The 27,692-nt window shown below is 40.8% G+C and overlaps 3 protein-coding genes across 3 annotated transcripts; 1 reads left to right on the forward strand and 2 right to left on the reverse strand.

Moving 5' to 3' along the window:
• Positions 1 to 2,852: 2,852 nt before the first annotated feature.
• On the forward strand, positions 2,853 to 9,499 carry fgb (fibrinogen beta chain). Its single transcript, XM_062445191.1, has 13 exons — positions 2,853 to 3,021; positions 3,591 to 3,614; positions 3,709 to 3,818; positions 3,992 to 4,091; positions 5,447 to 5,515; positions 5,710 to 5,824; positions 6,109 to 6,215; positions 6,521 to 6,635; positions 6,750 to 6,869; positions 7,056 to 7,178; positions 7,356 to 7,450; positions 7,802 to 7,992; positions 8,882 to 9,499. The coding sequence occupies exons 1-13, from the start codon at positions 2,938 to 2,940 to the stop codon at positions 9,117 to 9,119; spliced, it is 1,491 nt and encodes a 496-aa protein (XP_062301175.1). The 5' UTR covers positions 2,853 to 2,937; the 3' UTR covers positions 9,120 to 9,499.
• Positions 9,500 to 10,543: 1,044 nt separating this feature from the next.
• LOC134006150 (fibrinogen alpha chain) lies at positions 10,544 to 14,368 on the reverse strand. Its single transcript, XM_062445242.1, has 4 exons — positions 13,777 to 14,368; positions 12,557 to 12,740; positions 12,324 to 12,469; positions 10,544 to 11,729 (listed from the first exon to the last, which is right to left on the reverse strand). Exons 2-4 carry the CDS (start codon positions 12,690 to 12,692, stop codon positions 11,382 to 11,384), a joined length of 630 nt encoding a protein of 209 aa, XP_062301226.1. The 5' UTR covers positions 12,693 to 12,740; positions 13,777 to 14,368; the 3' UTR covers positions 10,544 to 11,381.
• Positions 14,369 to 14,956: 588 nt separating this feature from the next.
• Positions 14,957 to 24,454, reverse strand: fga (fibrinogen alpha chain). The gene is made up of 8 exons (XM_062445167.1): positions 24,295 to 24,454; positions 22,401 to 22,505; positions 21,318 to 21,501; positions 20,017 to 20,162; positions 19,370 to 19,468; positions 18,347 to 18,511; positions 16,615 to 17,347; positions 14,957 to 16,099 (listed from the first exon to the last, which is right to left on the reverse strand). Exons 1-8 carry the CDS (start codon positions 24,349 to 24,351, stop codon positions 15,390 to 15,392), a joined length of 2,199 nt encoding a protein of 732 aa, XP_062301151.1. The 5' UTR covers positions 24,352 to 24,454; the 3' UTR covers positions 14,957 to 15,389.
• Between the last annotated feature and the right edge of the window lie 3,238 nt (positions 24,455 to 27,692).

The raw sequence follows: 27,692 nt of genomic DNA on the forward strand, positions 1-27,692 counted from the left end.
ACAAATAAATTATTGATCGGGGACAAAAAAAACTACTACAGGGAAATATTTTACAGTTGATCAATGCACATGTAAAATGATGCAACTAATGTACAAATGTGTTTTTGTTTGTCCGTCCATAGCCCTGTTTTTGGATGTGGAGTGACGGCTCCAAGTTCTACTACCAAAACTGGAACACGGACTACGACGTTGAAAGAATGGAGCACTGTCTGAAGATGAACTGTGGATGTAAATACGCTGCACATACACATGAATACAAACCTTTAATATTAACCCTCCTGTTGTCCTCGACTCAAGGAAGGACGGGAGGAAGAAGGAAGGAAGGAATGGAAGGAAGGGAGGAAGAAGGAAGGAAGGAAGGGAGGGAGGAAGAAGGAAGGAAGGGAGGGAGGGAGGAAGAAGGAAGGAAAGGAGGGAGGAAAGGAGGAAGGAGGGAGGGAGGGAGAAAGGGAAAGAGGAAGGGAGGAAGGAAGGAAAGAAGGACAGGGGAAAGAAGGACAGAGGAAAGAAGGAAGGGAGGACAGGAGGAAGGAAGAAAGGGGGATTGAGAAAGGGAAGAAGGAAGGGAGGAAAGAGAGAGGAAGGAAAGAAAGAGCGAATGATGGAGGGAGAAAGGACAGATGGAAGGAAGGAAGGAAGGAAGGAGGGAGGGAGGAAGGAAGGAAGAAAGGGGGATTGAGGAATGAAAGAAGGAAGGGAGGAAAGAAGGAACAGTCAAAACAGACGGGAGGACGAAACGAAGTTTAAAGGTCCAGCGTGGACAATTTATTGGCATCTATTTATTTCACTCTGCAATTATTATTATTATGCATATTTGCAGCTTGAAACCCATAAAGTTAAACTTTCTGTCCTCCATTTTGCAGATGACAGAAGTTGGAACTACGCCTCCTGCAACGACACTCTCCCTTTCGTTTGCTCCAAGAGGATCTGACCCACATGTGCCTCGCTGTACTGAACCCAACAGCTGGAGTGATGTTTTCCTCTCCTTACCTTCCGCGTTTAAAAAAAACCCAAAAATTATACACACATATAACTTGTAGCAGTTAGTTTTGTCTTCCCCAGATATGACCCGAGTCTAGCTAATCCACCGGCAAATATTTGGTCCAGATGAATCCATCAGAAGCTGTAGGCCTCTGATTCTGGGCTAACCAGTCTAACCTGTGTCATATCTGGACCCGCATAGAACCTTTTAAGTACTGAAGAAATTACATTTTTAAAAACACATCAATAAAAAAGCACAACACTGAACTACGAAAGCATTTGTGTCACATAATAAAGATATTGTGCTTTTCTATATACACAGACAACACAATGGGTTTTAAACTAAACAAATAAATAAAGGTTTTTTTTGTCATTTGTGCCCCCCAAATTATTAAAATTCTCCCTATCTGAAAGCACGAAATCAATGTTATAAAACAACAAAGCAGGTTTTGTTACTCAGCAGTAAATAAGGAAAACAAAAGATAATAAAAAAGTGTTTTACATATTTAGAAATACATGTGTGACAAACAGGTGAGTCAATAAAGTTTGACTCACAACTAAGACTGCAGGGTTTTGAAAGTGATGAGTCAGATGATCTTTTCACACACCGACAATATGGGGACATTAGTCTTATTAGTCAATTCCCAAACACACCAACATTATGGGGATACTGATCCATTAACACACTTAAATTGCTTTTGGTGTTAAAGTTTGGACCTGAAACCTTAAACATACATAAATGTCAGGGTAGGACATCAAAATGACTAATTATGGTTTAGGCTGTGATAAATCATGAATGCTTTACCGTAAGTTAATACAATATCCACACTTGATGTTTGCATTTGTGTCTGTTGATGCCTTTGATTTCGTAACACAGCACCTCATACCCTTTTGGACTCAAAACAAACATCAGTTGCTCCAGTGTCCAGTTTTTTTTTTCTTTTCCTGAAAGTGATGAACTGCAACGCCTACGCAGTCCTGAGAAGCCTGAATGCATTTTATCTCTACAGAGAACATTTATGTCTTAATAAGTACAATAAATCAAGCAAAACTCATTGTTTAAGATCAAAAAATGCCTTTATTAGAGGTAAAGTATGATCGGCCAAACAAGCCATAATTCATTCTGGACTTCTCATATACAGACTTTTTTATTTTCTTACATATATTGAATTTATTATTATAATTTGAGGTTCCCAAATGTGAGAATTGTCCTTTTTTTCAGGTCTCAGGTCATTAATGAATGAATGGAAGAAGTAGCGTTTAAGTTTGTAGCTTGTACGATGCTTCCAGTAAATACAGTTCTGATTAAGAAGTACTGAATCTTTGATTTGTTTTGTTGGTTAAAAGTCATCAGATTTACAATATACTTATGTAAAAATGCAATTATCTAAACAAGTTTTCTCAAAATGTAAATCCCTAGGTTGCTAGAAATATTCTTAAAAAACATACAACTAAGGCCTGTAGGGAAGAAGTCTTCATGATCATCGTCTGATTCAATCCAGCTAAATATTAGGGACAATTCTGCATTCTGCTTAATCTTTAAAACAATTACTGTTATTCTCAGTTTCTTGACATTTTGCAGATGTGTGTCTTTGTCCTGGTGACAACAAACAACTCTAAACTGCTTACACACACGTTCAGTAAATTTGGACTCATCAGTAAACTCTTTGGTTGTTTTTGCCCTTTTGTTCCTTCACAAACCTCGAGCTTGACCGTTTAAAGCAGTGACTCAGGTTGGGTAAACTGTCCCTGCAAGGTATTGGCCAATTTCCACGGATCAATAAAAGTGGGGGAGGACGTCCTCAGGCAGGCAGGCAGGCAGGCAGGCAGGCAGGCAGAGGATAAATACTCGGTCAAATCCCATTTCAGGGTCAGAAAAAGAGGTGAAGGCACACTGAAGACAGCGGAGGGATTGACAAGAAATTCATAAGAGTAACTTTATAAAAACAGTTGACAATGAAGACGCTGCTGTTGCTGTATCTGTGTGCGTACGTAGCCTGGGCTCAGTCCGATCTGGAATATGATGACTATGGTGACGCGGTGAGTTAATACAATGATTACCAAACATTTCAAAAGATAGGTATGAATATTGAGGAAATGTGAACATATTATAACCCACAAAATGTCTAGAATATTTATATTTGATGGAATGACAGCAAAGGGTTTAAACAGGTTCAAAAGTCTTATTGAAATGTAACTTTAAGGACTTTTTTCATTTCATGTAATTTTAGTTTTTGTATACCCAAAAATCGGGAAACAGAATCCAAGTTTGTGTTCATTGTAATATTAGAGCAGTCAGCAGTCTTAAATGATACCAATCACCACTACAGGCAATAGTGTCTGAAAATCGGCCTTAATGTAGGAATTTTAATGTGACAATATGATAATAATTTATCATATTGTTTAACAAAATTGTATTTATTACTCATTTTGTATTTTAAATGTCCAATTATGTATTTTAAAAGACAGTCTAATCAACTTGTTACTACTACAGCACCAACAGCACTCAGACTCACATTATAAAGTGACCTCATTAGATAATGTAGCTTTTAAATAAGTCATTTTTATCCTTCCGTGTATTCACAGTTGTTTTCTCTTATTTTTCACAGGACACAGCAGGGAGGACTGGAACAGTACGTACAACAGATATGCTTCAGTTCATTCAGCTATCTCATTATTTCTTTATTTATTTCTTATCACATCTTGTGTCTTCTTGTTTCACCTCAGGCCAAACCAGCGACTGTAGATGCTCGTGGTCACCGTCCACTATCAAGAGGCAGGGAGACCTACAGCTATAACCGCCATGCTGCCCCTCCCCCTATCAGCGGCGGCAACAGGTACGTTCACACAGACTCAGAAAAAAATTAATTAAATAGTAGAAAGAAAGAAAGATGAACAATTATAATACATTCCAATGCAGTTATCCGCAATGTGAACAACATCTGGCTTCATAGTTAAATATCAGTGCCTCTCAGTGCATTTGGTGAAATGTCTCTTGCTTTCTGATCAGGTATCGCGGACGCCCCACTCCAGCCCCAACTGGACGACAGGTGCAGGAGAAGGTGGAACAGCCAGAAGCAGGAGGATGTACACACGCCTCTGAGGAAATGGTAGGAGGACACAGTCAATCAATCAATCAATCAATCAATCAATCTTTATTTGTATGGCGCTAAATCACAACAAAGTCATCTCAAGGCACTTTACACATAGAGCAGGTCTAAACCGAACTGTTCAGGTTTTAATTATAACCTTCGTGTTGTCCTCCCGGGTCAAATTGACCTCGTCTGTTTTGACTTGTCCCTTCTTTCCTCTCTTCCTTCCTTCCGTCTGTCCTTCCTCCCGCCTTCTCTCTTTCTTTCCTTCCTCTCTCTTTCCTCCCTTCCTTCTTTCCTTCCTCCATCCTTCTTTATTTCTTGCTTCTGTCCTTCCTTCCTTCCTCTCTCCCTCCTTCTTTCCTTCCCGCCTTCCTTCCTTTCCTTCCTCCCTCCCTCCTTCTCTTTCTTTCCTCCGCCTACCTTCCTCCCTTCCTTCTTTCCGCTGTCCTTCTTTCCTTCCTTCCTCCCTTCCTCTTTTCCTTTCTCCCTCCCTCCTTCCCTCCCTCCTTCCTTCTTTCCTCCCTCCCTCCTACCTTCCTTCTTTCCTCCATCCTTTCTTCCTTCCTTCTTTCCTTTCCTTTCCTTTCCTTCCTTCCTTCCTTCCTTCCTTCCTCCCTTCCTGCCTCTTTTCCTTCCTTGTTCCTTCCTCCATTCCTTTCCTTCCTTCTTCCTCCCTTCCTTCCTTGACTCGAGGACAACAGGAGGGTTAAAGAGACCAAACATTCCCACATGAGCAATCACTTGGCGACAGTGGCAAGAAAAAACTCCCTTTTAACAGGAAGAAACCTCAGAACCAGAACCAGACTCAAAGTCGGAGAACAGCCATGGATTGGACATATTTTGGCTCAGTGACTCCACAGAGCATAGATGTGACCATTTTTAAAAGAAATACCATTAGTTTTACACTGCTTACATCCAGGCAACCACTGGTTTCAGTCCATTTTAGGAGGCAACTAAAATTAGGATTCCTTAAACATTAGTTAGGATTGTAATTTAAAGATAATGAAAAGTCTTACTTTTTTGTGCTTTTTAAGAAATACTTGAGGTTTTCCTGCCAAAGAGCAACACTTTAATATGAGGAAACGACAAAATTCAGAAAATCTAAAATGTCCTATGTTGGAGCATCTTTGAGCTAGGGGAACACTTCTTTGTTCTTTCTTAGCAATAACATGATAGTGACAAGTGTAATGTAATAATGTAAAGTATTCAAAAGCCAGTGAGTGCTGCTACAAGTACAGATAGAAAAACACAAAAACTGATTCCTTGTTTGGGATAATGATTGAAGATATAAAAGAAGAATAAAGACAAAGAAATGTTTGAAATGTCACAGATGTACAGAAAAGTTCAGCTATGTTTTTCTGTCCTTTCAGGGTGTTTTGTGTCCCACTGGTTGCGAGCTGAAGACCGCGCTGCAGAAGCAGGAGAGGAGTGTCAAGACGGTAAATGAAAGCTCACCTGCCTTTTCTATTTCTCTCCTCATTTATAATTATGGCCTTTTCTTGGCTTGTCACAAGAGATTTTTTGTAGGGATCACAAATCAGGCTGGAAATATTTTAAAATTGATCAAAATTTGAAAGAACTGTGATTGACTGAATGAACACTGGGATTGACTGATCTGCTGTTTGTCTCACAGAGCATCAATAACCTCAAGCCTCAGGTGGATGAATTGACCCGATCTACCAACGACATCCACGACTACGTCAGCAGAATGTCCGTCTCTGTGAGGGAGAGACAGAGAGTCATAGGTGGTAAGTGATGAAAAAAGATGGCCTAAAGATGATGGCCTAAAGATGATGGCCTAAAGATGATGGCCAAATGTGGCATCAGCTTGATGATGTTGGTAAATTGTGGTCTTGACTTTACAAGTTGGTAATAAAAGGCTTTTGTTATTCCAAAAGCATTAACACGGACTAACTGTGCAATTGATTGTGTTTGTACAATGTAATCATGTATAAAGAGGTAACATTTTCTCATATCCTCAAATTTGTTTTCCATATTTCCCTTCATTCCCGCCATCTTTTCCTTCTCTCAGACAACAGCAGGGTGGTGAGTCAGTACACCGATCAAGTGGAGGAACAACACGCCTACATCAAGGAGACAGTCGACACCGTCTTCCCCTCCAACATCAGAATACTCACTGTAAGTAACGATGATACAGCTCATACAAAGGAAACATTCAAAATGCTATGCTATTCAGGGCTCTCATAGGTAATCACAGCTATACAAAAACTTGTCCTTTTTATTTGTAAGCAATAAAGCATCAAACATCATCTTTTAAAAGACTGATGTTGCATGTAAATCAAACAGAAACAGACCAAAACAAGGAAAACTCCCTTACAAGTCATTTGACATCACTTGTAAGGGTCAACAGATTCCGGGAACTATTGTATCCAACCATAAGACCGCAAACATCCCTAATGTACATTATGTGTCATGGTTTGCAGGGGGTCCTGGACAAGATCAAGCTGAAGATCCAGAAGCTGGAGAAGGCCATCCAATCCCAGAGGGAGCTGTGCAAGGAGCCATGCACGACCAAATGTCCCATACCTGTTGTGTCTGGTAAGTGTGGGGTTTTTCTAGTGCCTCCAATAAGCCATAACATCAATTACACACCCCAATATAAAAGTTTTAGTGGAAACGAACAATGTTTGACTTTTCTCCTGTGTGATTCAGGCAAGGACTGCGAGGACATCTTCCGTCGTGGAGGAAAAGCCTCTCAGATGTACATGATCAAGCCCGACTCCTTCTACCCTGCATACAAAATCTACTGTGATCAGACTACCAAGAATGGAGGTGAGACTATAAATCACTGCAGGCCACATACACCAGTGCTTCAATTAATTTCTATACAAAAATCCAATTCTGACCATTGACTCATTAAAAGCAGACTTTAGATTTCAATTGCTAATAGCGTATAAAACATCTGCATAAAAATATACATTTAAATGTAAATTAAGAGGACCTTTTGTACTCTCCCAGGTTGGCTTCTCATCCAGAGCAGGCTTGATGGCAGCGTTGACTTTGGCAGACGCTGGGACGAATATCGACGTGGTTTTGGAAACATCGCCTTTGATGTTGGCAAGGGTCACTGCGAAACTCCTGGTGAGATATACATACCGAACACAAAAATAGAGACTAACAGTTGTGTTGAGTGACGTACACACAATGGGATGGAAACCATTTAATTATCTTAAACATCTTTATTTAGTTTTGCCTTAAATTCTGCATTATTCCCATAATGTGTGCTTGACTAACTTACCGATCTCTATCATGTGACAGGTGAATACTGGCTGGGTAACGATCGTATCAGTCAGGTGACCAAGATGGGCCCCACAGAGGTTCTTATTGAGATGGAGGATTGGAGTGGAGCCAAGGTGAGTCCTGAAGGCTTCTAGTTTAACCCCCCATCGGGTTTTAAAGACATAAGTCTTCTTAAACATTTTTTAAACTTGTTTCATGGAAAACTCTGGATTCCTCATGTTTACTTCTTACTGTACATACCAGCATGAAAATAAGAACTCCATCTTTTAAGATAGAGCATGAATCCTCCATTAAGTGCTATCCTTAACAAATTATTTAAAACCCTCATACCTTTAAAAAATATTTTACTTGATAAGTTAATTATCAAATACAAGTAGTAATAAACAGAAGTTGATTGTATTTGCCAGCAATTTCCCCCCCCCCCCCCCATAACTCATCTTCCAATGGTGTCTGCTATTCTTTAGGTCTTTGCCCAGTATCAGCAGTTTACCATCCAAACAGAGGCATCCAACTACGTCCTGGCTGTCGATGGTTATAGTGGTAACGCTGGCAACGGTTTCCTGTTGGGATCCATGGAACTCTTTGGTGAAAACCGCACCATGACCATACACAACGGCATGATGTTCAGCACCTACGACAGAGACAATGACAACTGGTAAGTGTGCTCTTTGTCAGCATGTCCAAAAGATTACGGTAACTGTAGAGTTAGATTACTGTAAATCTGTTATATAAAGTCCTCCAAACAAACCAACAAAATACATAATTTGCTTTTATTGATCAAAAATGTATATGACAGTTTTCTAAAGCGCTACCTCTACAGTAAAGGTTTGATAAGGTTTAGTTGCAAAAGGTTAGATAATGATTATGTTCATGATTAAAAGAAAACAACATTGACTGTGGGTTACAAATGGGAAATGAATAGTAGTCTCTCATGTCAAAATCACACTAGATACACTGACCCTGACGACCCGTTTTCAGGCTCTATATCAACATGTTGATGCTGCTTCCATCTTTACTCCTGACAGACAACAATCATACTTCACACTGCCACTATAGATATAAGTTAGTATTAATCAGTCACATTATGGTCACAGTAAGCAAAGATATATCTTACTTGGTTGTGAACACTACAAAAAGGTTCACACTGTTTATTGAAGAGATATAATTCTACCCTGGTCTCCTGTTTCATAATTGTCTAAAAAATCTTAAGTGAATCTGTTTATTCTATATCAGAGGAGGGTTAAATATAAAAAAAGGCTGCTGCAATAGAGCTAATATTCATTAATTCATTCATTTTGGATTCCCCTCTCAAAGGTTAGCACTGACAGTTTTCCATTTCTCAACGGCACAAATTTGCATGTTAAAGTTCAAATGAACTTGCCATGAAAGATTTCAAATGTTGGTGCGACTGGTCCTTTATGTGTGTCTAAAATATCTAATAATGGTAATAATATAATGATGTGGTATACTTTGTTTTCATGCAGTCATTTTATAAGTCATTGTCAGATTTATCAGATATTTCTGTCCCTGTTTGCTTTGACCAGGACTCCCGGCGATCCCTCCAAACAGTGTGCTAGGGAGGATGGAGGCGGATGGTGGTACAACCGCTGCCACTCGGCCAATCCCAATGGTCGATACTACATCGGTGGATCCTACACGAGCCATATGGCCAAGCACGGCACAGACGACGGTGTGGTGTGGATGAACTGGAAGGGGAGTTGGTATTCCCTCAAGACCATCAGCATGAAGATCCGGCCTTACTTTAATCCCGCCTCCAAATAAACATGTTGGAGGGTGCCGACACATATAACACACACAGAAACATCTTCAAAGCAATTTTAAACAACAATTAAATGTTTCTTGTAACCTGTATGTTGATGGACACAACACAGTACCAAAGAACAAGAAGTGAGAATTAAAAAAACATTAAAGATATAGAAAGAAAAGTATAAAAGAAAAGTTATATGCAGCATTAAGATCATTAAACTTAATGTCAAATGTACTTGTGTCTAAAGAAAAACAGAGAAACCTGATTGGTTGTGAGTAAATGTGCTCTGATCTGTGCTGTGTCTTCTCGTTATATGTGTCATCTTCGTGTGCACTACCAGGACAAGTTGATACCAACTGTCCTCCGCTACTCAATAAACACATTGAGGAACATACTTTCTGTCTGGCCTGGTTTTTATTTTACTACTGACTGTAGAAAATTGAAATAATCATGTCCAATCCTTTAAGTGCCTTTGAGCAAGAAACTAAATCCTCCCTGCTTCAACTTGTGAAAATGACAAGAACTGATCATAGTGTAGATGGTCAATAAAGGTAAAATGATCAATTTAAAGGTTTTCCTATTGTCACCAGAAGTGTCCACTCATAAACTTTTATACAGGCAACATGGGATTAGGATTAGGAGCGATAACAAAATTGCATCTGCACCACTTTATTTAGTGATCTATGACCATGTTTACATTTGGTTTTAAAAGGCATCTTTAATTATCAGATCACAAGTGGACAGCACTAAATAAAGTGTAAACGAGCACCATGACACATTATGGTCCAATCACTCAAACCGCTTGATGAGGTGGTCTGGGCCACATTTGACCACATATGTTGTGTTTGTGCTAATGTTTCCTGATGCATCCCTGACATGGACGTACAGGAAAATAGGGCGTGGTGATGTAGGTGGTAACAAAATCTGAATACAAGTGATTATATAGCTTGGAGATGCCTGATAGATGCAGGTGTGAACAGCGATGTGTTTTGGCCAAAACCAAAATGCATTTTAAAACTGAGTGTTTAAAGAATACATACAGAAATACTGATTTTTTTAATGTAGACAGGTAATTAAATAATATAACAGAGCAAGAAAGAGGAGTGTGTTCTCAGTGTATTCAGGGCTAATATTCAAATGTGTCTAGTCACTGAACAAAGCAGAATATTCATAGTTAAATCTAAGAAAGTTTTACCTTTTAAACACTAAATTACAAGTGGTCAATAGAGGAATGAAGATAAAAGGCAGTTAAATTAACATAGTGGTTGTAATAGAAAGTGAGATTCAATTTGCATAAAGAATGGCTCCATAAATTGCTGTGACTTCACACAGTATTTTGCTTTGTATACATTTTATTTTTGATCTGATTGTTTGAAAACTGATTTGAAAAATGTCTGCTAGCAACATGGCAGCAGATGCATTTAGTCATAGTTCATTAGTGTCACAACCTGGCTCGGAGGTAGGACAAAAGATGGAGACCACACATGACTTTAAACTAGAAAAAAACATACATTTATTGAATGAAACTAAAGTAACTATGTATGTCAGTTCATCAGTAATGTTTGTAATGTATGGGGGGGGTGTGTGAATGTGTATAAATGTAAGATGAAACAAGAATATAAATAACCAAAGCTCAAACAAACCCAGCAACTCAAACAGGAGAGAGGGAGTAAATGCTCTATTTATAAAGGAGCATTCACACCAATCCAGGTGCTGTCCATCTCTCCTGATGAGCCACTTCCCAAATCCCAGACAACCAATCAGAATTTAGGTTAGAGGCCATGAGGCCGTTACATAAGGCACAAAAATGGTGCTCCAAACATTCAACATGTCCATCAGAGACATTCTGCTACACTTAAAAATGTACCCTTAAACAAACTGTAGAAAGAAAAACAATATTTATTTGAAAAGGTCTTTTAAAAAATCAAGTTACAAAGTGCTGGGCGGCTGTGGCTCAGGAGGTAGCGCGGTCGTCCTCCAATTGGAAGATTGGCGGTTCGAGTCCCGGCTCCTCCAGTCCACATGTTGATGTGTCCTTGTCCCCAAATTGCTCCCGTTGCTGTGCCATGAATGTGTATGAATTGTTAGCTTCTCCTGATGCCCCTGCCATCAGTGTATGAATGGGTGAGTGAGTTGTAGTGTAAAGTGCTTTGAGTGGTCGAAAAGACTAGAAAGGCGCTATATAAGTACAGTCCATTAACCATTTACCATGCTGTTGAGATGAAAAACCCTACAAGTGTTACTTGCTTCTTTCCTTTGCTAACTGTCATCATCTATCATTCCAACTCTGAAAGATCAAGACCCTCTATATCTGTTGACTCTTGAAGTATGTCGTCCAGAACAACCTGGTTCTGTTCGATGTCCTCAAACTGTGTCAGCAGTTCTTTCCGAACCATTGGGATGGTCTTATATTTGGTAGATGGTGCTATGTCAATATCTACATGCTGCAGCTTGACATGTGGGATGTTTACAGGGGGTTTAGCAGACTTCCTTCGCTGGTTCATAGTCTTGTCCACCTGATCCCTGTGAGTTTGGATCGTTTCATAGCTGGAATGATCGACACTGTATAGTACAGCTGACCGGCAGGAACCATGGCAGGCTCGTAACTTAATGTCAATGTCCACCTGATGAAGTGAATAAGACAGTGATGTGATCAGTAGCAGTGGAAAGAGACAGAAGTATATCATATACACAGAGGAAAGTGATGGCCCTAAAACTGTCCATTGAGGGATACAACAATGGGGGAGGATTGAAAAAGTACACGAAAGGGACACAAATCAAAATCAATGCAGCAGAACCAGTTATTTTTTCCCCACACATTTTTATGCTTTGTCAAAACCTGGTGCCTACATTACCCACAATGCAACTCAACCACCATGAGTTTTGGTCAGAGATTTGGGCATGCTAGTAGCAGCTAATGTAGTCTGGAGCTGCTAGCCTCTGGTAAAGATGAGGAGTGGGCTATAGAGATCTTCAGCAATCTTATATTCTTTAGCCTTAAATGACGTTGACTTGATTTATCAGATTTCGCAAAGCGTCCTTTGGTGACACGAATGGCTTTATACAACTTTGTACGCATAAGTGTTCCCCTTTAAACACAGAAAGAGTTACATCATAAAGGCCATCTCTCAAGGCGAGTCATTAAAGCTCTAAGTTACTGACAATACTCGTTTTAACTGATACTTAACACAGTTTTCCACCATTTCGTCATCACTCACCTCTGTTCTGTACAATTCCTCAATCTGCTCCTGAGCGTTGCTGCTTAGCTCCTTGAGTTGCTGCGACAGTCTGGCTGATCGTTTACGTAGTAACGTGAGATTCCTGGCCAATCCTTCGGCGTAATCGACGAACTTTAGCTCCGACACTGGAGAAGAAGCACAGCATTAATTAGTCAGCATTTCTTTTTCTTTTGTCCTGAAGTCCCCAACCAAACATCACCAGTGAGTCTTACTGTATTCGTTGACTAGGACTTTCCGATTGGAGTTGTAGATGTGTGTCATAGTCGTCATGGACTTCTCAGATGCATCTTCATACGTCTTTGCGGCCTTACAAATGTTTCTCATCTTTTTCTCCACCTCGCTTTCCATCTGCAAGATCAAACCCTGGAGTCTGCAGCCAGAGGGGCATTTAGAAACCTTTGGAAAAGAACATGAGGGTTTACAGATCAACCTGAGACTGTGTATACAAGGGTTGGAGAACATATAGCCAAAACTATGTATGTTTCATGGTTCGGTCTAGGCCCCTTTGTTCCAGTAATGCTGCAACATGTGGCAATATATTAGGTAACAGTATCTGTAGACTTTGTTTCAGCAGTTTGTGCCTGTCTTACCTGTTTCAATATGACTATGCCCTTCTACACACTGGTTTTCCCAGTAGTGTGACGATTGTATTTGTCTGTTCATGTTGTTTGTATCTATTGTTAAGATGTTTATGCTGCTCTCTCAGAAAAGAGACATGGAATAACAGATATATATGGTGAGGAAACGTAACATCTTACTAAATATCAGATTATAGCTGGGTCATGTTGTCATTTTGTTTGCCACTGTGTGTGTGTGTGTACCATTTTTACGCATTGTGGGAACTCAAGAAAAAGCAAGTCCACATATCATTTTTACACTTTCAGGTGAAGACTTGGTTTAACCCTCCTGTTGTCTTCGAGTCAAGGAAGGAAGGAAGGAAGGGAGAAAGAAGGAAGGAAAGGAGGGATGAAGGAAGGAAGGAAGGAAAGGAAAGGAAAGGAAAGAAGGAAGGGAGGAAGGAAGGAAGGAAAGGAAGGAAGGAAGGAAGGAAGGAAGGAAGGAAGGAGGGAAGGAAAGGAAAGAAGGAAGGAAGGTAGGAGGGAAGGAAGAAACGAGGAAGGAGGAAGGAAGGAAAGAAGGACAGAGGAAAGAAGGGAGGAAGGAAAGGAAGGAAGGAGGGAAGGACAGACGGAAGGAAGTAAGGGAGAAAAGAAGGAACAATCAAAACAGACGGGGTCAATTTGACCCGGGAGGATGACACAAAGGTTAAGGTTAAAGTTAGATTATGGTTAGTCTTCAAGAAATGAATGTTAGTGAATGTAATGTCCTCTGAAATGATGGAAACAGAACTATATGTGTGTGTGTGTGTGTGTGTGTGTGTGTGTGTGTGTGTGTGTGTGTGTGTGTATGTGTGTGTGTGTGTATTTCCTACCCAGTCATCATCTGAACACAGAGGGACGCTTGATCTTGCTTGACACCGTTGCCTCCTATAACTGTGGGTTGGACTGAGGGACTGTCGGCCATCTTGACTCTGTTGCCTCAGTCTTATACATACTGTAGATCAACAAACAAAGACTGTGGTAAGTTCACCTTCAACTAAGCTCTAATTCAAACATGACATTGCAAACATGAATTGTGATTGGCAGTAGTGTTGGGTAATAGTGTATTTGTTCAGACAGGAGAGAGGACTCTTTAAAACATTGTGATTTGTTGTTTTTTTAAGGTTATTTTCAATCTCTGTTCTGGTCGACCCAATTAACATACAAACTATTAGGAAAACCTTGCAATATAATACACTCCAGTACATCACCACCAACACCCATAACGTCCACATAATGTAGACTTTTACATTCTTAGTTTTCATTGACATTGTCAGAAAGCTCCTGAAGTAGGTTTAAAACATTGTGATTTGTTGATTATTAAGGTTATTTTCATTCTCTGTTCTGGTCCACTCCATTAACATACAAGAAGGGGGCGCAATGTTCGGATAACCTTTCAATATAATATATATACTTTTCCAGTGAATCAGCACCACCAACAACATCCACATAAAGTGGAATCATAACCTTTGTGACAATGTCAATGAAAACTAAAAATGTATACACTTAAGTTGTTGTATTGGATTGTATTAGACTGCACAGGTTTTCCTAATAAAGTACTTGGTGAGTGTAGTTCATGCAGTTTAATTATGTCTTTGGGATTTTGGATATATCACTGAATATCATTTGCATAGCAGCGGTACATTAAAAACGACTTATCTGAAGAATCATATGTAAGGCAAACAATATAGGACACACCAAGTCTTTATGTAAATTATGTAAATGTTACATGAATGTGACAAACGTAAAATGCTGTACACATTAAATGTTGATGATCTGGTGGCTGCTGATATAAACTGTTATTATTGAAAAAAAAAAGAAAACATTACAGATAATAAAGATTAAGATCATTTCCAAATTTAATGGTTATATTTTATTTTATTACCTTATAACAAAATGTATTTTTGGAAAGTTCGCAATTGTCTTTTAGCAAGTAAATAGTAAAATAAGTACAGTGTTTAGTTTTTACATGATGTCCTGCTGCACACTGAAATCACCACAAAACAAAATATCTGAAGTGAACATTGAATCTTTATTGATTGAGCAGAGTTCAGTCATTGCTTTGTACAGAGTTGAGCAACAGGGACAACACTGAGGAAGACTGGTTAGATAACGATAGCAAGCAGGTCAATGACGTTTACACAAAGTGTGGAAAAAAATTAGACTTAAGAAAAATACATGTTAGCACACTGGCACTGTTTGACATGATTTTGAAATCCCATAATGATTTACGAACAGATCAACAGTCTGCAAGGTCTGACAGGCCGTAAACCACTTCAGACCTTTGTCCTCAAATATTTATTCATCCTTAGCTTCAGCATGTTGTAATGGGCTCTTCTATTTTACTTATCTTAATATATTCTCTTTTTTTTTGTGCCTGGAAAGAAAGTCTTTATTTTATATTTTCGGCAGGTTTTTCCTACATTTTCCCCTTCTCTGCTTCCCATTAAAAGGCAGCCGGTCGGATAAACATTCTCACAGTTTTCAAGCTATAAGTGGCCGGTTTGTATGTGACCCAGACAACTCCGTTTTCAATCTCATATGGCGTATTTTTCTCTGGGTCGTATGAGCCTCTGTAATACATCCCATTTAAGTTAGCTGACTGGCAGTTGTTGTACCACCACCCGCCCCCGTACATTTCTGCGCAATTCTCCTCCCACTTATCATTGTCACTGTCAAAGGTGCTGAATTTCATGCCGTTGTGAGACAGGTAAGAAGCCATATCAGACCTAGACATTATCAGAGCATCTCCGGCATCCCCAGTGTAACCGGAAACATGCAGCGGGTACCCCTCCTCCTCAGAACCAACCCTGACAATGTATTCAGCACTGGCTATGCCCCCTTCCCAATCCTCCAATTCCACCTTCAACATAGTCTCACCCTGATTAGTCAGTAGATGGAGGTTCTGGTTGCCCAGCCAGAACTCCCCCTTGCCCTGCGCATTGACTGAGCCAAACCCTTTGCGGTATTCAGCCCAGGTGCGATTGAAGCTGAGCACACCACTCTCTCTTTGCTGTACTAACAACCACCCACCCATTAACCCTTCCTGCTGGCAGTAAGCCTCCACTACCTCTGTGGAGTCCGTGCCGCCGGGTTTGATCTTAAACAGGCCGTTCGTTTCCCCTTTCAGGTGGTTCTGGTAGGCTTCAACACAATCTGCAAACAGAGAGGGGCACACCGCAGACCGCAAGTTAGCTTGTTCTTTGGTTGGGCTAGCTGAAACTTTCTGAAGTGGATAAGAACATTAACAGTCACTTTCTCTGCAGAGTCGCTAACACTTGCCCCAATCAACCCCCTTCTACAACACGTTTTTACATTTGGAACATCAGCAGGATTTTGTGGCACAAGAGAATTCCGGTTTAGTTTTATTTCTGTCAATATTTCTTCTGTTTTCCTCAAAACTACAAAGCATAAATAGCCTTAAAATATTCTCGTAGGCTTGAAAATTGTATATCATAACATAACATTTAACATCACACTGAATGTTAAAAAAAAATCAAAAATCTTTAATCCCCAGCAACTAACAATAACAATTACTCTGTTCACTTCTCATTTTTGGTACATAGGGCTAGCTAGCAAGCTAGCTGATGCTAAAGCATGCTTTCTACCTGAACACCCTTTTATGGGCAGACTGCAGATTTAGCCCTGGGTTTGGTCTGATGTTGTGGTACCTTTTCCTACATAACCGGCTTGACGCTCAACACGTGTGCTCTTCACACTCCGGGCGTGGAAATCGGGAATATCATCTTCTGTGTTGTCCGTCCTGAATGCGCCGAAGTCTGAGCCAAATGGATCCCCAAACCCAGTTTTGTGATCTCCAAAGAGGCTTCCCTTGGCACCACCGGTGTGGACGGCCTTGGTGCTCAATGAGGAAGAGGAAGAGGAAGAGGAAGAGGAAGTGGACACGTGGCTGAGGCTGGGGAAGAAGGAGCCCATTCCTCCTTTAGTGAGGTCTAACCCCTGGCACTCAGGGCCTCCGCCCATCACTTCCTCTGTCCTTTCCACCGGCCCGTCCTTCGTGTGGACGATGGTCCTCCTGATGGTCTTGGTGCAGGTGGTTCTGGTAGTTGTGTGGCTTGTACTGGGCTGAGGTTGTACTGGGCCTGTGCCAAAGAAATGACCAGCACCCCCTCCCTCAATTCTGGTGGTCGTGTGGCTTGTACTGGGCTGAGGTTGTACTGGGCCTGGGCCAAAGAAATGGCCGCCGCCACCCCCTCCCCCAATCTCAGTGATGGATGACGAGGAGGGCTGATAGGAGGAGGAGGAGGAGGAAGAGGAGGAGGAGTAGTGCGTGGACGATGATGAGGGTCTAGACTGAGTGGAGGAAGTACCTTGATCCTTGGAGATGGTAGCTGGGGATGAGCTGGAGCCTTCCTGTTCTAGGACCAACTGGACAGTTTTCACCTGAGGAATAAAAAGGGAAAAACTTTAGTGTGATTGTGTGTGCTTCTAGAAATTGGATGTAATGTGTTTTTGTGTAAATTAAGTCTATAAAAAAGAAGTGATGGGATAGGGAAACCTAAGGTATTAGATTTACATGGATTCGACTTGTTTTTTCCAATGTGGCTAACACAAAGTGATTCAAACATACAGTTATTTTTAGTGTTGGCACTACTACATACAGTACAAGGGCAACTGAAAGATATGAATCGATGTTGTTTGTTTTTGTCTGAATATCTGCCAGGTGAGTCGCATCAAAGCCTCTTTTCATGGGATAAGAAGACTTATAAAATGCGCAAATTCCATTAGGTAAAATTCATGAATGGTGGTTCATCAAGTAACTTTCATAAGGTAAAAGTCTGATTTCAAAAGTAATAATAATAATAATTATAATGCATTTTATTTAAAGGCGCCTTTCAAAGCACTCAAGGACACCTTACAAGGCACAAAAATACGACAACAGTACATCAAACAATAAAAATCAGGTAAATTTTAGTGCAAAGATAAAGAAATAAATATGAATGTGACTATAAAGTGCATCAGTGCAACAATTAAGCAAGAACATGATTGCATAGTTAGTGTGAGACAGAGTATGCAGCTCTGAATAAGTGCGTTTTCAGGCGGGATTTAAAGGTGGAAACAGAGTCCGAAGTGCAAATGTCTGGTGGGAGAGAGCTCCAAAGGCGGGGGCAGATCGACTAAAAGCTCTTGACCCCATGGTAGTTAAGTTGGCAGATGGGGCAAAGAGCTGGTTGGCGGAGAAGTAGGATTTTTGGTTCTTATACATTATATGAGGTGTTAAAACCAACGTAATTTGATTGTTGGTTATGTGTGAAATAATATGTTGGTTCATGGGGACTCAAAGACTGGACAAAACTACTGCTGATTCCACATTAAGTAAAATATTGCCATTGCTGTTCACTGTAAAGCTGATATTGTTTTTACATCATAATGCTTCCTTACCTCAGGGAACAAGTCTTCTCTCTGTTGTCCTGCTACGCTGGCACCCGAGACCCCGGACTTGTAGTGGGGGGGCACAACCACACCCTGCAGCGGCCTGCTCTTCATCACATAAAGTGTGCTTACAGTCTCGATGTTCTGAGCATCATGGGCAGCCAGCTGGTCAACCTGGGAAATGCACAGAGAAAGTGTTGTTTAAAAAAAAAAACCATTATTCAGTCTATGAATGTAAGAAACATGGTCCATAGAAACCAGTGTAGATTTGTTTGGTGCTTTAACCCTCCTGTTGTCCTCGAGTCAAGGAAGGAAGCGAGGAAGGTAGGGAGGATGGAAGGGAGGAAAAAGGAAGGAAAGGAGGGAGGGAGGAGGGAGGAGGGAAGGAAGGAAGGAAGAAAAGGAGAGAAGGAAGGAAAGAAGGAAGGAGGGAGGGAGAAAAGAAAAGAGGTAGGGAGGAAGGAAGGACAGAGGAAAGAAGGGGAGGAAGGAAGAAAGGAAGGTAGGACGGAGGGAGGAAAAAAGGACAGAGACAGGAGAAAGGAAAAGAGGAAGGGAGGAAGGAAGGAAAGAAAGACAGAGGAAAGAAGGAAGGGAGGAAGTAAGGAAAGAAGGACAGATGAAAGAAGGAAGGGAGAAAGGAAAGATGGAAGGAACGAAGGAAGGAAGGGAGGAATGAAGGAACAGTCAAAACAGACGGGGTCAATTTGACCCGGGAGGACGACACAAAGGTTAATCCTCTAAAACACAAAGTCTTTAATACACAAGGACACAATTACATGAAGTATGAAAAGCTTTTACAGCATCTTTTTGTTAAACTATAAACAGGTTTGTATATAAAATCTCATGTCACAAAAAACAAAGAAATCTGTGCTCTTTATTGAACTGGACCAAAACACTGCAAGGTGTTAGCAGAATGGCTGCAGATGACCAAAGATGACCTTAGACCGAATGGTTCCCAGAACTAAACTCTGGGTTAGGGTTAGAAGTTCCCGTGGTGGAAACAGAGTAGAGTCAGAATTAGGTCCGTACCTGTTTGTTCAGCTCCACGTAGCTCTCCCGGTCCACCTGGTACTCGGAGTAGCTCTTGCAGGATCCTTTGCAGGAGCGGAGCTTAATGTCGATATCCACCTGACGGAGGAGACAGGGTATGAGTGCATTCAGTCTTTAATGTAGTAAGTTCCTGAACCCTCATCAAATTAGATAGGACAATGAAATGACATGCACCAGCCCTACAGAAATGTATAGTTTCTTGTCTCAGGTGTGCTGCTCGAAGGTTAGGTAAAGCTCATTTATATTTACATGTATTCAGTCAGGAGCACTTTCGTCATAGATTAAACTATTTATTGCAACAAATGGTAATACAGTTTAACTTGGCGTTGAAGGCTCCACTCTAAGATGCTCCCTGCAATGCAAGACCCCCTTTTAGTGGGCCGAAAGAAAGACATGCATTGCAGATTGACCCTAGAGCCATGATGGGACCCTGAACCAGAGCAATGGTTAAGCTAGAACAGTGTTGATGGGAGTAATATTTAAAGGGACCGCCTTGTGGTGAGAATGGCTGTGATTGGTGTGTGACTGATAAGGTGTGTACAGCTGGGGCGCATGGCTTCCGTGTCCTGCATGAACTAACGCGTTGCTTCATAACATGTACTTTTGCCCCTGATGTGCCCCCATACCTCCAGCCTCTGCATCTCGATGACCTGGTCTTTGACGCGATCCTTCAGAGCGCTCAGGACCCTCAGCTGTCTGTCGATCTTGATCTTCAAGTCTATGATTCTCTGACGCAGATTCTGGGCCAGGTCGTAGTAGCTGTTGTCATTACCTGGTCGGAGAAGGGAACACGGATACTTAGACTGGCGGAATAATACACAGATAGGTAGAGCGACTCATACTCGGCAAACATGTAGACTTTTAGGGGTATTTAACCTTTGTGTCGTCCTCCCGGGTCAAATTGACAACGTCTGTCTTGACTGTTCCTTCTTTCCTTCCCTCTGTCCTTCCACCCTCCCTCCCTCCTTCTCTCTTTCTTTCCTCCCTCTCTCTTTCCTCCCTTCCTTCTTTCCTTCCTCCATCCCCCTTTCTTCCTTCTTTCTGTCCTTCCCTCCTTCCTTCCTCCCTCCTTTCCTTCCTTCTTCCTCACTTCCTTCCTCCTTTTCTTCCTTCTTACTCCCTTCCATCCTTCCCTCCTTCCTGCCTTCTTCTTTCCTCTTTTCCTTTCCTTCTTTCCTCCCTCCTTTCCTTCCTTCTTACTCCCTCCCTACCATCCTTCCTCCCTCCTTCCTCCCTCCCTCTTTTCCTTCCTTCTTCCTTCCTTCCTCCTTTCCTTCATTCTTACTCCCTTCCATCCTTCCTTCCTCCCTCCCTTCCGTCCTTCCCTCCTTCCTGCCTTCTTCCTTCCTCCTTTCCTTTCCTTCTTTCCTCCCTCCTTTCCTTCCGTCTTACTCCCTTCCATCCTTCCTTCCTCCCTCCCTTCCTTCCTCCCTCTTTTCCTTCCTTCTTCCTTCCTTCCTTCCTTCCTTCCTTCTTACTCCCTTCCATCCTTTCTTCCTCCCTCCATTCCCTCCTTCCTTCCATCCTCCCTTCCTTCCTCCTTTCCTTCCTTCCATCCTCCCTTCCTTCCTTGACTCAAGGACAACAGGAGGGTTAATATCAAATCCTAGATAGAATTTTTTCACACCTGCAGTATTCTTAATTTTACTCCACTAGTTCCTAAATCAATCAATCAATTTCTAATTTTAACACACATCTCAACATATTTGGGTTCCAAAAATGGAGAATCAGGCCTGTAAAATAATATTTCAGTAGAATTCTGAAACTGTCTTAACTACAAATTATCTATAAAAAGATATATATAAAGATTGAGTTAAGTTATTGATTCAGTTTAGTTCAAGAAGTTCCTGTGTTAATATGAATTTACTGTCAAATTTAGTGAAATACTGACAAGAACAGGAACAAGAAATGACAAACAAAGACTAACCAGAGTCCACAATGAGTTTCTCCTTCAGGTAGTCGTATGTCTGTTTGGACACCTGGTCGGCAGAGCGGTGCTTGGCTTTGTTCTGATCCAGGAGGCTTCGGATCTTCTCGATTCTCTTCAGCAGGCTGTGGTCGTATTTATCCATCAGACCCTGGATCCTGCATCCCGAAGGACATTTAGAGCCCTGATGGAGCACAGAAGGAATGGATAGATATGACAAAGTATGCCAGATATACAACAACATTATATATATACCAGCTGCTGTACACAACGTTAGTTATACCCAGTACTGAAACGTGTACTTATATCTGAGGTACTTGTACTTTACTGCAGCACAGTTTGAGGGACCAAACCAGTACTTTTACTGTAATACTGCATACTACATCGCTCATAATACTGCAGTACTTTTACTGTAATACTGCATACTACATCACTCATAATACTGCAGTACTTTTACTGTAATACTGCATACTACATCACTATAATACTGCAGTACTTTTACTGTAATACTGCATACTACATCACTCATAATACTGCAGTACTTTTACTGTAATACTGCATACTACATCGCTCTAATACTGCAGTACTTTTACTGTAATACTGCATACTACATCGCTCATAATACTGCAGTACTTTTACTGTAATACTGCATACTACATCACTATAATACTGCAGTACTTTTACTGTAATACTGCATACTACATCACTCATAATACTGCAGTACTTTTACTGTAATACTGCATACTACATCACTATAATACTGCAGTACTTTTACTGTAATACTGCATACTACATCACTCATAATACTGCAGTACTTTTACTGTAATACTGCATACTACATCGCTCATAATACTGCAGTACTTTTACTGTAATACCGCATACTACATCGCTCATAATACTGCAGTACTTTTACTGTAATACTGCATACTACATCACTCATAATACTGCAGTACTTTTACTGTAATACTACCAAACATCTGCATCTAAGGGTTAGGTAGTACAGCTTAAAAAACATATTTCTTTTTGTTCTCACGGTGTAACACAACAAATCTTAAGGCTTAAAATTTGCGCATGAGTACGTACCCATTCATCAGATGTGCAGAAAGGCCATTCCTTCTGAGTTTCGCATTTATTGCTTCGGGTGCCCTGCTCCACCGGACGAGCTCCCCTCGGGTCGATTACGGCGTTCTGGAGGGAGAGAAATAATCAGCAACATGCGGTGTAACTATCACAGGTAACATTTTTATTCAGTTAGGTTTAATTTAAGGTGGTATGAGCTGAAGAACTGGATTAAACCCAACATTGTTTGATGGGGATTTGTCATGTAAACAGGTGTCATGTAAATGAGTTGTTTTTTAACCTTCGTGTCCCGTCTGTTTTGACTGTTCCTTCTTTCCTCCCTCCCTCCCTCCCTTCATTCCTTCCTTCCTTCCTTCCTTCCTTCCTTCCTTCCTTCCTTCCTTCCTCCCTTCCTTCCTTCCTTCCTTCCTTCCTTCCTTCCTTCCTTCCTTCCTTCCTTCCTTCCTCCCTCCCTCCCTCCTTCTCTCTTTCTTTCCTTCTTTCCTCCCCCTACCTTCCTTCCTTCCTTCTTTCCTCCGTCCGTCCTTCCTTTCCTACCTCCCTTCTTTCTTGCCTTTCCTCCCTTCCTTCCTCCCTCTTTTTCTTCCTTCTTCCTCCCTCCTTTCCTTCCGTCTTCCTCCCTTCCTTCCTTCCTCACTCCTTTCCTCCCTCCTTTCTTTCCTACCTTCCTTCTTTCCTCTGTCCTTCTTGCCTTCCCCTTTTCCTTTCTCCCTCCCTCCTTCTTTCTTTCCTTCTTTCCTATCTTCCTCCCTTCCTTCCTCCCTCCTTTCTTTCCTTCCTTCATTCCTTCCTTCCTCCTTTCCTTTCTTCTTCCTTCCTCCCTCCTTTCCTTCCTTACCCCCTCCTTCCCTCCCTCCTTCCCTTCCTTCTTCCTCCCTTCCTTCCTTGGGGAGGGTTAAAAGAGTGTCAAGATGTGTCACTTTATTTGTCCCTACAGATAAATTAGTTTTAGAGTAGCAGAGATTATTAAACCACCAATAATAAAAAAAATAAAACGGAAAATCAGCAACATAAAAAACCCATAAAACCAAAACTGTGCACAGCTGGATTGAAACTATAACAGTTGGATATATTTGAGTCCATTTCAGGAGTTATGTGTGTAAATAACTATATAAATTACATGAATATAGAAAGTATACATCTCTATCATTTATAAATATAAATCTCTAAAATATATACATATAGTTGCAAATCAGTATAATTTATAATGATACATACAAAAAGATGAATGACAGAAGGAAGTCGATCCCTACGCAGTTAGCTACAGTCGCTAATCTAGTCGGTTAATATTTGAGGTTATTTTGGAGTAAATTTGGGGAAATTAACTGAAAATTGTCTGGTTTCTGAATCTTTACAAAAAGAAGCTGCAAATAATAAGTTTGCATGATCCAGAACTCAAAAATTAAAAGAATAAAAACCTTTTAGAAAAATACCCGAAAAAATACCAAATTTTTCCGAGTTGTAATTACACTGATTTTTCATTTATATATATTTTTTTAAATATTAAATGACACGTTTTAACAATCAAATATGAATATTGACTGATTATAAAAAAGAAATGTATTCAAATGAAGCCTTTCTTGAGGAGATTACAGTGTGCCACAGACAAAAAAAATCTAATTACTTTTTAAATTATTATATACTTATTATATTTAAAGGTTTTTCAGCTTTGTTTGGGAAACTACGACATAACTAAAAATGATCGTTATTCTAAAAGCAGCTACGTGGGAAACAAAGTAACACGATAAAGATTAAAGTAAAAAAAATCCTGAAAACATAAAAATGTTGTAAAACTTGTAGCATAGTTTGTTAATAAAGGTCCTATAATTGAATATGTATATCTGATTTCTGTGTTGTACCACTTTAAATATATATTGTAATCTGATGTGAGACTCACCACAGCCGAAGCCACAAGAATCACACCGAGACAGACGAGTAAACCGAGTCGTCCCATCTTTGTTTCTTCCGTCCTTCCTCTGTGTAAAGTCTGGTTGTTGAATGTTTCTCTGCAGCTGCCGTCAGATCATTTAAACCTCCTGGTTCAGTCTGACGAACCCGTGACTCATCGGGGGAGGGGGGGGGGGGTCGGATAAACGTCTATCAGGTCAGGACAGGAGTTGGGAAACCTCTCGGCTGCTCGGCTCGGATCAATGTTGGAGGCGTGTTTGTCGTACTGTGAGTTCAGATACTCTCAACGTTTACTGGCAGTGTGTTTCCTCAAAGCAAACAGTGATGAAGAGCGCTGACAGTAACAAGAATGAGGCAGAATTAGTCATCACTCAATATGACAAATCAATCAATGTGAGAGAGTAAAAGAAAACAAATAACAACACAAATATCACAGCAAAAACATGACCTTAATTTATACCTTTCTTTTATTTTGTTAGTCTTTATGGTCTCTATCATCTTATTTATTGATCAGTTTTACCTCTTGAAGTCTGTATGGTAAAAGTCAGGAGACAGTTACCAACCAACCAACCAGCCAACCAACCAACCAACCAGCCAACCAACCAACCAGCCAACCAGCCAGCCAACCAACCAACCAACCAGCCAGCCAGCCAGCCAACCAGCCAGCCAGCCAACCAACCAGCCAACCAACCAGCCAGCCAGCCAACCAGCCAACCAACCAGCCAACCAACCAGCCAGCCAACCAACCAACCAACCAGCCAACCAACCAACCAGCCAACCAACCAACCAGCCAGCCGACCAGCCGACCAACCAACCAACCAGCCAGCCAGCCAGCCAACCAACCAACCAACCAACCAGCCAACCAACCAATCAACACATTATACAGCATCTTGTTTGTATAATACTTCAAAGTGTAAATAAACAAGTTGTGGTTTTATAGTTATTCTATCAGCTAAGATAAAAACCTGCAAGCTCGTTATATTATTTGACCTGTTTAACCCTCCTGTTGTCCTCAGGAAGGAAGGAAGGAAAGGAGTAAGGAGGGGGGGAGGGAGGAAGTAAGGAAGTAAGGATAGAAGGAAGGGAGGAAGGAAATAAGGAAGGACAGGAGGAAGGAAGGAAGAGTGGAGAATCTAAGTGTAAAAACTACAAATTGTGTTATGTTATGTGCTCTCCTGACTCCAACTTCATATTTACAGATGAGAAAAACAGATTGATATTTATCTTCTATAACTCAAGAAAGTGAATGAGTACATTTCCAAATGGCTTCAGTTTCTCCTCTTAAAGTGAATGTTAAACTTTGCCTTTTAATAATGATTGAGTTTGGAATAATCTGGATTACTATAAACGCTAGAAACACTTTAAAAAGGTACAGAAAATATTTGTAATTAATATGAATATTACTTTTCTAAAGTTGTGGCACCAAACTGGACAGGCAAGTTTGGCCTTTTTTTTGGGTTTGTTTAGGCAGAAATCATGACTGACAAACTCTTAAAATATAAAGACAGTTTTCTCTTCCACAATACTATAAAGGCACTTCAGTAAAATATTTTAATTTAGACTTTAATCAAAGCCAGACTGCCACTCTGACTTATTTCTCAAATATAGACTGTTTATGACATTAATAGATCAAAATGTCCCTGAGAGTCACTTCCAGGTCAAACCAGGATTGTGAGGACCTGGGTTTGTGTCCCTACAGTGACTAATGTGACTCTAAATAAATCACAGCATGGCAACAACTCTCCCAACAGGTTAGTAGTAGGAGTGTTTAATCATTGGCTCGACTACAGAGACACTGAGGCTGAGTCACAGCTAAGGACGAAGGTTGTGATGTGTGACGTGACCCGTCGGTTTCAACCCTGTTACCTTTATTCATTATGAGATGAATAATAACACGACTCTAACTGTTTCTTCTTTGATTTTGAGGCTGTAGACTCATGTTGTTCTTTAGTCTTTCTGAAGCTACTGCGTGTTTAAATCATTAAATGTTATTATATGTAAAGATTTGGCTCCTAGTATTTGTTTATCAGGCCCCTCATACCCCTTTTCCACTGAGCTGGAGCTAGAGCTTGCTGGGAGCTAGAGCTTGACTAAGCACCTGCTCTTTGCTTTTCTACCGCCAAAGCTCCAGGCCCGAGCCTCAGAACGGGAGCCAGAGCGAGCACCAAGTCTTTGCTGGTCTAAAGCAAGACCCGATTACGTCAGCGGACTGGGGGCGTGGTTATGTGAGCAGGACTCAAGAATGAGATAAAGTCATATTTAAGCAGAAATAACCTTTCAGTAACTGTATTTGGCCTCCAATCAATTTTTGGCAGGTGAAAATGCCTTATTTTGTGTTATAATGGTCCTTTAAAAGAGTTCCAAACTGTCCTGTGAGCTCTAGTGTTTATATTATGAAGCTTATGAATGAGATCAAGTCATATTTAGGCAGAAGTCAGCTTTCAGTAACTGTATTTGGCCTTTAATCAATTTTTGGCAGGTGAAAACTGTTCGTTATTTTATAGGCGTATGTAACCCTCCCATAAATCATGTCTTTTATAGTCTTGTCTCCAAATAGTAGGCATAAACAATAATATTAGATATCAAACACATCCCAACATGGGAATCAAATACTACGTAGGGCCCAGATCAGATAAAAAACAACGCAGAGTCACGAGGATCATTGCAAAAGTGATAATTTCTTTACTGAACACACACCCATAAATCACATTCATTATAGTCTAATTTATAATTGCGGACGTACAGTTGTATGTAAATGCATATTATGACCGTTTTAGCGCTACCGCTCAACGGACTGCTGTGCGTGCTCCCGCGGCCAGAAATCAGATTCTGGCAGACGATCACTTTTTGGCGCGACACCGTTCCGTATTTCTATGTAGGCTTGCAAACACATGAACAGCACTTGCATCGCGGCCGCAATTTCCTCCATCTTCGTCGTCTTCTCCTCCTTCTTTGTTGTCTTTTGTCTTCTTCTTCTCCTTCTTTGTTTTATTCTTCTTCGTTTCCGGCGGGCTAGATGCCTTGCGGCATGTTGCTGCCTCTCACTGGTGAATCATGGAAGTGCTTCAAAGGCGCACGCTGGCTACGTTATACAGTGACGTAATCGCGTGGCTCCTTGCCAGCTCCTTGCCGGTAGAAACACAACAGGTTCATAAGAGTTGCTCGGGTTAACACCAACTGAGCACTCGCTGTAGCACCAGCTCCCAGCAAGCTCTAGCTCCAGCTCAGTGGAAAAGGGGTATCAGTTACTTCATCCTGGCACCAGGCCTGAGAGACAAAGGTCAAGAACAATATACATTCTGCATGTATGTTGTATAATATATATATATAGTTTATGTTGTTAAAATATATTCTCTACTTTTTAATCTTTAAATGCTGTTCATTTTG

This window comes from Scomber scombrus, chromosome 23 (genome assembly GCF_963691925.1).
Source record: "Scomber scombrus chromosome 23, fScoSco1.1, whole genome shotgun sequence".
Classification (NCBI taxonomy): Eukaryota; Metazoa; Chordata; class Actinopteri; order Scombriformes; family Scombridae; genus Scomber; species Scomber scombrus.